This window comes from Bradysia coprophila, unplaced genomic scaffold (assembly GCF_014529535.1).
Source record: "Bradysia coprophila strain Holo2 unplaced genomic scaffold, BU_Bcop_v1 contig_297, whole genome shotgun sequence".
In the NCBI taxonomy this organism is placed as follows: Eukaryota; Metazoa; Arthropoda; class Insecta; order Diptera; family Sciaridae; genus Bradysia; species Bradysia coprophila.
In genome coordinates, this window is record NW_023503555.1 from 9,248,041 (window position 1) to 9,261,780 (window position 13,740).

Genomic DNA, 13,740 nt, shown 5'->3' on the forward strand with positions numbered 1-13,740 from the left:
TTTCAAAGAAAGAAACATTATCAACCTGTTCAAAATGAAACTAAATAAATGAATTCTCATTTTTCTTATAACTCGCTAATGCGACACGTCCCTTTCTGGATTTAACTGTTCAAATATTGTCCATAGTATATGCATTTCAAGGGTGCACAGAGAGACATGCTTCACAATTTAATCATTGTTGAATCGCAACCTATAATTCATTACGGATTTCATGATACTTTCGTACGAAGTCATTACATTCGTGTGGACAAAAATCTAGAAGTCAAGTGCAAATTATGATAGCACATTACGCCGTGGTTCCAATTTTTTATTTTGACGTTATAACTCGACTCGAAGGGAAATCGCCAAAATATGAATTTGGAATCGCGTACGTACTGTGCTTTACGTGGGCAATGTAAATGAATATTTCATATGAAAAAAACGTATATTGCATTAACACGTATTATGTAAATTATGAGAGCGGGAGGCGTTAAAAGGCTGTATTTCAAAGAGTAGGCTATGCAAAAGTGGTCGGACGTAAAAATTTTTGCTCGTCAATTTTTTCAAGATTTTATCTATTATTCACTCGATTTAAATGTTTTTATTTTATGATTGTTTCGAATGTACGCTGGAATCCCTGTATGTTTACGGTTGTGTGTATTTGTGCTATACGAATGAAACGTTGGACCGAAACGAGTTGGTTTTATGTTTACCTAAATGATGATCATCAGTACGAGCGTGATGAGATAAGGCTTGTGGAAACGATGTGGTCGTCAGTATTTCGATGAAAGGGAAAACGAACTCAGCAAAATCGAATTGGGAGATCGCCATCTGTTCGAGTATCCAGATGGGGTGCAGCGTCTGACACTATGAAATTATCGATTGGATAGAGGAGGTGCGACAACAATCGTGAGGACTTCTCTGGTAATTGGTTTTGCGGTAACTGTTACAAATTGCACAATTTGGCAAATGTCAAGCATCAGGAATTAATGAGTATTTTCTCAAGGATTGAGGTATCATGAGTCCAACGAAATTGATTCAGGTAATGTCCTAAAAATTATTGTGCGGTTCCTCACGTGTTTGAGCAGTTGGTTACCTTCGTTACCTTCTCCACTGCTAATTAGGATTGAAACCTGTCTAGTTAGTTGAAAAATTTGTGTGCAACGGCATGAGCTTAAGCAGTTGGTTCATCTCCCCACTGCAACCTAGGAGGGGATCCATCCAGTTGGGTCACCTTGGTTATGAAGTGCCATGTTTGGAGTCTCCGAATAAACCATTATTTGGATGGATCCCAAACTGCTTTATTGTTTCTTTCTATGCGCGAGTTGTGTGTGTCTAGGACCGGAAAACGCCTTTGCGATTCTTTTTGTAAAATTGACCGTTCAGTAAACGGAAATGAGAAGTTGTCATCCCAATGAGGATCAGCTAATGCATGGGGACTGAATTTTCGGATGGCTCAACGATGAGTCTGAGTGAGAACCCGAATTTGCATTTCAATTTCTCATCATCCTTTCTCTTTTGCATGTGAATGACATGTTGATAAGCTAATCGATGAGCCATGTTAAGAATGCGAATAACAAAAAGAAATTGAGAGAAACTATTCCTATCGTACAATGCTACAACTTGGGTCGACCTGCATTGGCATTAGCATGAAATTCGGACATAATACTGTGAATGAAATCAACCGACGAAAGGAATGGACAGTGAGTACACAAATGAAAAAATGAATGGTGAAGGAAGGATACATGAGACAAAACGACTATGTCAGGATTCAAAAAGGTACAGAGCGTAACAGAATGAGAAAAGGTAAAGTCAAATGGAAAAGGTAATTTATAAAAACTGATAAAGTTGCTAGTACGACCACATAGATCGTGCGACGGTGGTTGAGTTAGTTACCACAGAAAGTACTCTGTGGTATATCCTTATATAGTATATAGTAAATAGTAGACCAGAGTGGTGTGCCCTACACTGATATCATTCAGAACACACATGATGGTAGCCGAGAGAGTGAAGACGCTTTAATGATGTGTGCTTTGAATGTAATCAAGGAGAACGAAAATGGGGGATTAGGGCCTGACTCACAATCAAGCCAAAGTCCTCACGTCCAATGTTCTCATGGGATCGCTCACAGGAGCACGTTTTGGTTACTCAAGTCAAGTCAAGTCAAGGGAGGCGGTAAAAGGCTTACGTGATGCTTTACGTGACAAGTAGAAGGGGTCTCAAAAATTCTAATTTTTAGCCCCGTACGAAGTACTGGGGGCTTATAAGATTAATATGCCGTTTGTAACACGTCGAATTGGAAGCAGACAGTAAGGGCAAAGCATTTGGTTATGTTCATAGATGACGAATCCGCAATAAAAAAAATGTCCGTCCGTCCGTCCGTCCGTCCGTGACCCCTCTAGCTTGAGCAAATCACAACCTTTTTTCAAAATTCTTTTTTTCCCCGATTGGTATCGACAAAAGTAAGGTCAAGTTAGAAAATGGGCATGGTAGGGTCGGCCCTTCCAGAGCTAGGGCCCTATAGGTGTTTTTCAGTCTTTCGACGATATCTACCGAAATACGCACGCAATAGCTGCTTGTGATATATCAAATGAAAGGTATTGACGAGTAGAACAAAGTTGCTGAACATTGTTTTTGGGTAAGATGTAACGCGGGGTTGTTGGGAGGGCTCAAAGGTCGTTACTCGGCCCTAAGTCTTTTTTGCACATAAATCGAGTAAATCTCATCCGATTTTGCTAGATTTGGTTTTTTATGGAAGGTAATTGAATACCGAAAGTAACGTGGCGAAAAATGTTTCAAATTTGGGCCCTTGGACTAAGGCCGCTACTCGGCCCTAAGTGTTTTTTGCACATAAATCGAGTAAATCTCATCCGATTTTGCTAGTTTTTGTTTCATTTGAGAGATAATTGAATGCCGAACAGAATGATGGCAAAAAAAAGTTTCAAATTTGGGCCCTTGGACTAAAGCCGCTACTAGGCCCTAAGTGTTTTTTGCACATAAATCGAGTAAATCTCATCCGATTTTGCTAGTTTTTGTTCCATTTGAGAGATAATTGAATACCCAATAGAAAGTTGGCAAAAAATTTTGGGTTTCTAAAATAATGTCGTAAATTGTTGGTTTTATTTGAGAGGTACTTCGTACGGGCTTTCGTAATTGCGCTATGCGCAATTTTAAAAATGAACACTTTCATTAAATTTGACCATGCCCAACTTGACTTGCATTTTGGTAACAGATGCATTAGAGGGTTGTAGACGTATTAGGGTTCCGGGCGTATTACGGCTACGGACGTATTATGGTTACGGACGAAATAGGATTACGGGTCGTACGGGGCTAAGTCGCAGCAAACGCTCCGACTGTTCTGATGCCTTGTTTAAACAAAAACTGAGTTTAGACGGTGTCCTAGTTTTCCTTCATTGCAATTCTTACTATATTGTCTAGACAACATGTAATTTTAAAGGAAAATTAGGCGAACGAGTGGCGCCCCAACACACAATCTTTGCCTTTACATGGTGATCCTATAGCTGATTGAGCTGCCGTGCACACTCACCAAATAATATCTATTAAAATACCACTTAAATTCGGTCGTCAGTCTCTCTTGTTAAATTTTACGTAAATTGAAGGCAAAAATCAGATTTTTAGAGGAAAATCGGCAAGACGTAGGACGAACCTATTTCAAAAAGAAGCTGAACACAAGCGAGTTCTTACTCAAAGGACGAATATTTAATGTGAAGTCCTACGCAAAACAATCTACTTCAAATAAATGGACGTCAAAGGTTCAAATTTGATTAAAAAATCCATTTAGTGGTTCACCCTTTTTAAAATAAAATTATAAACCGAAATTGAAAATTAGTCGCGCTGATTGAAATGTTGGATATTATATAAATATGACGGTAAAACAAATACACAGCCATCGCCAATACCGCAATACACATCATACCATCTATATTTTCTGAATCAATTATTGGTAAAAGGAAAGTTAAAAATACATCCATCACAATTCCAAATCATCCATCAAAAAAATAAAACTTTTTTTTCACCCATTCCGTGTGCTATATCTCGGAAAAGTTTTCACTATACATTATACTTTACTCTCATACATTTGGGGCTTCCCCAACTGCAATGTATATTACATAGATCTATTTCCACCACATATTTTTATACCTATAGAAAATTCATGTTGCGGTGCACACACACAAAAAAAAATCATTTATGTAACCCATTCATATATTATTCAAATGGATGGATGGGTTGAGTTCAATGTATGAATAGCCGCAGTCATATTGGATGGTTATGACCGAAATGAGACTTTACATCAAACTTGGTTAAAAATAAAATTAAAAAAAAACGAAAAATGTGAATCGAATGATGGTTTTGCGTATTAATTAAATTACTCAAGGATGATGTTCGTACATAGTTCATTAAATGGAACGATTTCACTAGCATCGAAGTTTTAGTATTTACATTTAACATTTATATTGTGCATGGCTTTTGGCTTTAGGATTTGTTTTTCCATTTTTTTTGGAGAGCATTTTATCCGTACGGAAAATGTATAGTTCGGGCATTAATAATTTCGTTCGTATTTCAATAATTAAATAAATTTCGCAGAATGTAAACAATTGGAGCGATTTTTTCTCCGGTTATTATTTCATAATTAAATTTATCTGCAATTTACCATTTACATTTACAAACTTTGGAAGTGGAATTAATATTTATTTTTCATAATAACAGAAAAACGGACAACAACAGTCCGATGATATCATGAAACTGATGGAATTGGAAGCAAGCCAGAGGTATGGGTTAACCTTGACCGCTTTGTAAATTGAATAAAAAGCATAACCCGAAAAGGGACTGACGTAAAACAAGAGGCACATAATGATTATTGTTCTTCTTCAGGCGTTTGATATCCACTGCCACAAAAAAAGATGTGCGGGCCGACATTCATTGTAACATTATTTTACAATAGCCGAAAAGGACCTAGCAGGGTTATCATGTAAAAGGTACCCTTAAAGGAGCTAAAGCTTATGATACATCATTCGAAAGGTCTTGGCCTAGAACTATTTTTAGTGGAGTAGGAAACTCCAAAATGGAGTTATAGTGGAGGGTAGCATCTGTGATTTTTTCCGATTTTTTTAAGCTTCTATTTAAGGGTGAAAAAATTCAGAGAAAAGACGTTAACGTAGAAATGCACTGTGTGTAGGTTGTCTTTGAATTGTATACAATACAAAGTTTTTTTGTTTGTACACCAGCTGGTGATATTCAGCTGGTGCTCATTCTGCATATGAAAAATATTTACAGGCTGTATTTCAGAAATTTTCGAAAACTTTTAATTCTTGAAATTTTTCAAAATTCTTGAAATTCTTCAAAATTTTTGAATTTTGAGCATTTTTAAGAAAGAAGAACTGAAGCAAAATAAAATTGACAACCGTGGTGTTGAGACATTACCTCTTAAGATCATGCTTTGAGTTCCCCTATCTTCAGATGAAAATCTTTGCTTAAAGTCACTTGGACTCACATGCCAAAGATCCTGGGTTTGATTCCCAGGATGAACAATCCTGTTTGACTTTTTCTAATGAAGTATTCGAAATTAGACATTTAATAGTTGACACATGACTATGCTGCCGTGTTAAGCCAAAACACCGTCTCGCATTTTGTGTCTTCGCCATAACCTGTTGCGCTTCTATTGAGAACAATAGAAACCATAACGTTTCGGCATGTCTGGCACGAGTGTCACTCGTTATAGTCGCGCAAAAGGTTACAGCTTTCGAGAGCTTTAAGCTTTTTTTGTATTCCACTGAAATATTCAACTTTCCAATGGAATTCATAGAAAGCTCAAAGCTTTCGAAAGGTCGCCGAAGCACACAAACACTGTAATTCGGTATTTTAGCTTAACACGGCAGTATGGATGGAAGCGAATATATTAGATTCCAAGTCAATGCTTGATCTTATTTTGTGGAGATGTACAACAGGCTTAGGTGCAGGATTCTACCAATTCGAATCTCAACGATATGAAAGATTGGGTATATCTGTGTCGGCTTTTATTGCTGTTAGGTGATAAGGACATAAACATAAGCGCTAGTGGAAGTAGTGCGGTATCATGGGATCATCCCTACTAGGAAGTTCTAACGACGGTTGCGTACAAATCTGATGTAAAATTCAGAATCCGAAATTTTTATATTGACACAACGGGAAGTTTTACGCTCTCAAGGAACCGACATTCAGTTTTCGTACAGTCTGCCTAACTACGACCACATGTATGATCAACCTACACAAAATAAAGGAGGGCCATGAAATACGTTCAAAGTAATTTTTTATTGAAAGATCCTGTTGTGCCTGACGAACAAAAAAACCCGAAAAGTTTTCTTGTCAGGTGCCACTGTCATTTCATTAACATTTTTTCAATTTCATTCTTTATTAGGTAGAAGACACTTTGATTTCTACACCACGTGATGTATACGTAAACCGATCTCCAAGTCGTCACACAGGTCCTTGTTACCATCCTAACGCTCAAAACATCTTTCGTTTTGGCTTGAAGTGCAACACTAAAGCTTAGCTTGGCGTTGAACTGAATGGACTCAGTGTAGTGGACACATCAGGTAGATATGATTTTTGCCTATCATTTTCCGTAAAGGAGATATGAGCTACAGTTCTGGCAGTTCCTAAAGAGTAAACCACTTTGTGTTGTAAAAACCGGGCTCTTTGCAAGCCATTGTCACAGAACAATTAATTGTTTATTGATGCGTAAAGTGACACAAAATCGAAGCAACAGAAGACGACCGAGATCGAAGCACTTCACACAGAAATAATAACCAAAAAGTGTCACAACATCCGAACAATAAACTGTTTTCCGTCGACTCGTTCAACAAAAAATAATTAACTCATGACGGGAGTGAACCCCGTGTAACGCCTACATTCGATCAAATAAAGATATACATTCGAAACGACATATATATCGGGTCTGTCTCTGCATTGTTTGTTCGGAACGAATAAAGAAAAAAAAAACAATTTTCCTGCTGTGAAACTCTACAAGGCAAATGTGTATACACACATCTAACACATTTAGGGTTGAACAAGTTTCAACAAAAACTCATCGTATATCGTATATCGAAGGCACTTTTTGTCGTAATTTTCTCTTTTTTCTTCGTCTTCTCTCTAATTTATGATTTATGATTAGGTGTCAATGAATGGATGCTGTACAACATCTTCATTGTATGAAACTTTTTCTTGGCGGTTGTATGGTTGAATGTCGTAAGAAATGGAAAATGAACTTTGGAAAGGAATGTCAAAAGAAGTTCACACTTTTTGCATAAATAAAATTTTATAAACGTCTAGTCGAGATCGTAGCAAATTGCTGCGAACGGGCGTATCATGATATCATCGATAACTACGAATAGCTGGACTAACGCTCTGTCTAATAGTCTTACCTCACCACTCAGTTATGACACTTTCCCGACTACATCTCCGGATCAGATTGACCGATTTTTGCCCATCTTCAAGCTTAGATTTAACTCAAGTTATGCTATTTACTGACGACTGAATTTTTACGTCGATTTGGTACCTCTAGGCATTAAACGAAAGTTTTCCCTATTCTCTTCGTTATGAATTGCATTATGTTACAAACGGAACATTAAGTCTGCTATCCTTCATTAAGTCGTACGAGGTTAAAATTGGATGTGACGAGGAAATATTGAATGTATTGTCAGTTGGAATTAACGATGTCGATTGATAAAATTCTGTTTTCTCATTCTAAATCCTTACAATATACAGAGTCAATTCAAAAAATAGACAGACTAATTGCAAAATGATGTAGACAACTACGGCTGATTGGAAACGGATCATCTGTTAGCATTGTAATAATAGCATTGAATTGAGATGTACTTTAGGCAGCCATGCAGCCAGACAGCCAGATGGACAAATAAAAACAGTATTTAAGAATGATAGAGAGAAAGGAATGAACAATGTGACAGTGACTACTTTTGGGAAAATATTGTCCGGAATTTTTACAAACTTTCCAGGTATTTTCTGAGTTTTTCCAGATTTTCCTATATTTTCCCACATTTTTTCAAATTTTGCCAAAAAAAAATTGTTGGCAAAATTAGGAAAATGTGGGAAAATATGGGAAAAAATCTGGAAAACTCGGGAAAATTCCGGAAAATATTTCCCCAAAAATGTCCCTGCAATGAGCACATTAAAAAAACTGGTGATAGAATGAGACGAACGAGTCAAAAACAATTCAATCATTGGCACATAAATGTATAAAAATGAGATAAAGACATGACTATATACCAGTCCATTTTCAATCCGGCCAGCCACCCCATGTTTCTTCAGCAATTTTCTTTTTTTGTGTTGCTGGTAAAAACCCAGATAAATATTTATTATGAAAAATGAATACTTACCCCAACAAGTGTTTTCACATTGTGCAGTGCATCTTGTGCTAAGAGGGCAGCCTTTCGTGTGAAGAACGTCACAAAACAGCACCCTAAAAAAACAGAAAAAGCACCATAAAGGCTACAAACAAACAACAAAATGAAACGTATAAAACGATGGTTTGGAAGTGGAGAAAAAAAACGTTTTATGTAAATAGAAATGAAACAAAAGACAAAAAAAAACAATTTTTTTCCTCTCTCTCTCTCGTATAAATGTAGGTTACGAACGTATAGATAAGTGTGTATTATGCCTCACATATTTACTTTCATAGAGCGAGAGACTCTGTGTGGACATCAGCCGTTGTTCGTAAGTTTGAAAGCTATGCCAAAAATTATTAGACTAACCGAAACGTACGTCATTTGTCTTGTACGACATTTATTTTTGAACGGAATAAGGCTCCTGACGAGGACAAACTTATTGTATATCTCAGACGCCAAGCTGAAAACACACGAGCAATTTTGCAGTGCTAAGATCGACAGTTATGCTGCGCTTTCCATTGTAGAATACGTTGAACAACGGAAAACGCTGCATAATAATTATTATTGTCGATCTCAGTAACGCAAAATTGCTCGTGTGTTTTCGGCTTCACACATTGTACAAATTCCACATTTGTGTTAAAATGATCTGTCACCAGCTACTGATATACTACTCACTACTGATATAAAGAGCAGCATGAGAACCATCTTTTGAAAATTCTGCACTCCATGCTGAAAATCTCACCCGTAGGCAGGTCACTTTGTTTCCAGGTAATCTCCAATAGCTCACACAGCAAGAGCTCTGTGGCCGATTATGTAGGTCACTGGAGACAAAGTTACTTTCTACACCTCTAGAGTGCTGTATCAGATAATGTGTTTACCTGGAGACATAGTTACCTGGTGCAGGTGATATTTTTAGCTTTTCTGTGTCATTGCAGCGAAATTTACCCAGTGTATGCAAATTGAAAATAAAAATTTTATTGAAAGATCGGTTGTGCCTGATGTGGCACCAGAATTTTGACAATAATTCACTGACAAAATAGAGTTTAATGTCTCACCTGTCACTGGTAACTTTGTCTCCAGATCTACATTACCTGTCTCAGCTGTATTTTTTTGCTTGTGGCTGTGCCAGTTATTGTAAATTACATCGAGACAAAGTTATCTGCTGCAGGTGAGATTTTCATTTCACTCTTCTGTCAGTGTTGTACAATGTCTGACGACTGTGATATTCACTAGGTCTAGGACCTCGTTAGGTCCTACTTATAGCGTTCAAAAACAGTACTCGTGTAACGAAAGCCTTTCGTTGCCGATAGTGTAACAATATGACATAGGTATCAAACCATGACCCTGGTGAAAATAAATCTCAAAAGTTCGGAAAACGTACACTCACGGTCTCAAATCTATTGTCCTTTGAGGCGTGAGTATACGTTTACTTTTGAAACTTTTAATTAAAACGGTGACCTGTGAATGGACTGATATGAACACATCATATGAATGCTCTCGGTCTATTTTATAGCAATTTTATAACATTCATGACATATAACAGAGAAATGAACAGCAAAAATAAAAATGTATCTGGAAATGAACTTATTTTTATTCGAATAGTTACAAAAGTTGTCGGCATTTTTAGTGTATATGAATAACATGTTTTTTCTTCTTTTTTTTAAACAAAACAACAACAAAAAAATATAGAAAGAGAATAGACAATGCTTCGTAAAGTAAATGCACCACGATCCACGATATAATAATAAAAAAAATGTTTTCCGCGTTTTCATTTTGCCACACAATAGTATCTCTTTGCAAATATAAAACCATTTTCTATCTTCAGAATAATGGTTATAGATGTCAAAGGTATACCAACCAAATTTATTCCATTTGTGGAAATATATATCCTTACCCAACAACAACAATTTCTATTTTTATATTTATTATTTTTCGCTTTTTTTATTATTATTTTTCGTTCTTTTTTTTCGCTTTTATTACTTTTCGTTTTTATTTTTCTTCATTTTCTCCCATATCTCTTTTTGAATAAATATATTGTCTGGCTCTGCAGAAAGGAGAATCATTTTTTTTCTGTTTCGTTCCATTTTCGAAAAGCGGGCGAGAAAAAGCTTTTAAGAGAATTGCATATGACCGTACGAATTGTGTAACGGAAAATAAAAATAAAAAAAAGATTGAATTGAAGAACACATAAGAGGGGTTGCGCTTTTTTTATAGTTTTCGCTGAGATTTATTCCTTTTCCTTTCTGATCCACAGTCAAATACTTCAGTTGATATTCGTATTATGTAAATGACGAACGATAAAAATATGAAAATTCGTTTTGCAACGGAGAAAATTGCATTTTTCGAAAATTAATTTTTTCAAGAGAAGAGGTCAAAATTCCTTTTATGAAATAACGGAAATTAACAATGTCTCCAGTAGAATTTTCTAAACGCAATCGTTCAGAGATAGCGGCTCGGTAACAGGAGAGGGAGTTCCTTGAAACGTAACATGCCATATTTCAAGTATGTGGCGTAGCGGAAATGGATGAAAAACTAACAAAAATCAGTGGACCTTATCTGTTGTCACAAGTTGACGCTTGATAACAGGAGGGGAGGCTTGAGCTAAGAGTCTATATACTGTTGGGGAAGTAGCGTCCGTCACCATTTTATTAGATGATCGAAGCCACCAAATTTTTTGTAGAAAATGGTTTATTTTCTACGACGAAGAGACACTTTTGTACGGAAGACAAGTGTCATCTGAACATCTATATTAACACTGCCTAACTGCCTAACACTACAGTGCATCTTAAGTCTTGTTCTTAGCTGTCTTAGACTTTTTTCCTAAATTTTCCTTCATATTCCCAAATGTCCTTAAGCTAAATATTTGGGAAATCGAAGGAAAATGTGTGAAAATTCAGGAAAATGTTTTCCCACTGATGATGAGTTAGTGTAAATGTTTTCGGGAAAGTGTTATCCCTGACAATACTTCACTTATGAATGACCGCAGCCCATCTTATTGCAGCAAGAGGATGCGGTTAGATCTATTGCTCCAAGAAATACGGACATAGCAAAAGTGTCTAACTCTTGTCATTTGTCGGTTCTACACTTTGACGATATACAGAACGGGCAATGAAGATGTCCTTGGAACGTTATGTCCAACCACATATTCCTTTCAAACTGAATTCGACATACAAAGACCGTACAATATCCAACACAAGAACAATGACTAATCCAAAAAAGAAACAACTTTCCGGCATATCCAATATAGAATCTACAGTACGTCGTCCTTCTCAATGAACGTATAAATCACAAATTCATTTATTGTGCCTCATAATGAATTTAAATAAAGTGACTCCGTTCAGGTCTACTGTACACGAGAGTTAGCTGTTCACATTATAAAATTTCCAAGAGCGAGAAAAAAAAATTCCCTAGGCAAAATACCCAAACGAACGTTTATTACAGCTATAGAAGTGCGTGTCGCAAAGTCAATTCTGGGTGATCCATAAAATAGATATGCAAACATTTTACGATATTCCGTCTATTTTATGTGTATGCGAAGTCTAAAGAAAATCCAGGGCGAATGAGTCGGATGAAAAAAGAAAAAGTAAAAAGAAACACCCAACGACACAACGACAGTCTGTGTGTGTAAATTTGATGAATAAATAACACGGATTTGTCTAGACTGGACAATAAACAAATAATGAAATTTCCAGAGGGGACGGGGCATATTATACATTCTCTCTGTTTTGGCTTTTGTCGGTCGTCTTTGATGAATAATGGGTTGGTGGTCAGTTTACCTAATCTGGAGAGCTGCTTTATGATTTATTTAGGTCAAGTTCGTTCATTGAAAATGATGAATAAGCAAAAAATCTGGGGATAGATGGACGTAATTTTGCATTATCGACAAATTACATTAGACGGAGGGATTTAGAGAAGGAAAAAAAGGTCGACTCATTTTGCACAGATTGAAATATGTGTGGTAGCGGTAGAAGTAGCGCACACACACACCAATCGTGTACAAATAAACGAAGGATGAAATAACACAATTTTTCTCGTTGTAAATGAATTTCCACTTTAATATTTCAAATTTTCTGATGCGATATCGTCGTATCGTTTCTGCTTTGTACCATCCCATAAATTCGTAATACTAAGCAACGGATTTTCGCAAAGTAAAAAGGCGCAGAGACTGAGCCGAATTACTAAAATTAATTTTAATCTTCAAAAGGATTAAAGTCGGGATTAAAATGTGAACAGAAAGTAAACTTAATAGGATTTGGATTTGAATGTGCTGCTGAAGCGGAATGACTTCAACCTTACTGTATACTTTTGATAATTAAAACCTTGTTGTTAAACCCTCGCTTCAACTTGGATACAAGTTCGCATTCATTTGTCGTATACAATTTTCTGAAAAGATGGATCCATAGGCCGAGAGCCCGTGTCCGTACCAGTCGTTTGTGGGGCTGTGGTTCGAAACCGATCACATAGACTTCAATGGCGAAAGATATTTGTTGTGGTACTTGATTATAAGCGTTTGAAGCGAGGCCAGAATGGTTCTAACGCTTGGTGTCCTATTGCACGTCTTAGTTAGCTTAGATCTCTACCGCGTCGAAATTACAGTGGATATCATTAAAATTTAGACAGAAATTAGCTTCCACTCATACAAACGAATCTGCTTATACTGGTGGAGTAGTTACACGCACAAGCATGGTAACGGTAAGACCATATCAAGGCGTATAAACAATTTTGTTTGTATAAGTGGACCAGCTGTAAATCAGCTGAGGTAAATTCTTATCTAAATATCACTGACGTCCGCTGTTGTGTCAAAACCCAAACTATGGTTGTCCGACAAAAAGTTAATTTTTTTGTTGCAAGGTCTCTCGTTCCTGACAAGTCAAATTTTCGAGTTTGAGGTCTTACATAAATGACGTCATGGTTTTTCAGTCTTGTCATCAGTTTGAAATCAGTAATCACTCAACAATGATTTACAAAAGAGCATACTCACCCTAGGGTGATTTTGATCTGATGACAGCCCTGGAAAAACGTGACGTCATTTATGTACGACTTCTTTTAAAGACAGATACGACAAGATCTCAGTATTAATTAAAATAGTATGTTTCGTGTGGCGCCCACACCTTTATTTTGAAAATAATTTGGTCTTACTACGGTGCAAGCTGACTTAAAAATACTCTTGCCATGATACAAGATCCAAAAAAGGTTCCAAAACAAACATTTTTCGTCTTAAATCGAGTAACAAAATCGTATGTGCGAAGTTTTATTAATGACTGATGAACGAGTGAGCTGTCGCTCTATTTTGGCAAACTGTCTTTTCATAAGGAACTTTTCTGTACGGTGCCTCTCCGTCTATCACAAAAGCTACTCA

General features: G+C 36.6%; 1 protein-coding gene across 8 annotated transcripts in view; it reads right to left on the minus strand.

The window, feature by feature from the left end:
- Positions 1–13,740, minus strand: part of LOC119079053 (CUGBP Elav-like family member 1) — a 158,141-nt gene that overhangs the window by 31,487 nt on the left and 112,914 nt on the right. For all 8 annotated transcript variants that reach the window (XM_037186858.1, XM_037186856.1, XM_037186852.1 and 5 more), the window contains one exon: positions 8,373–8,455. In XM_037186858.1, coding sequence (XP_037042753.1) covers positions 8,373–8,455 — 83 coding nt within the window. The remainder of the gene's footprint in view (positions 1–8,372; positions 8,456–13,740) is intronic.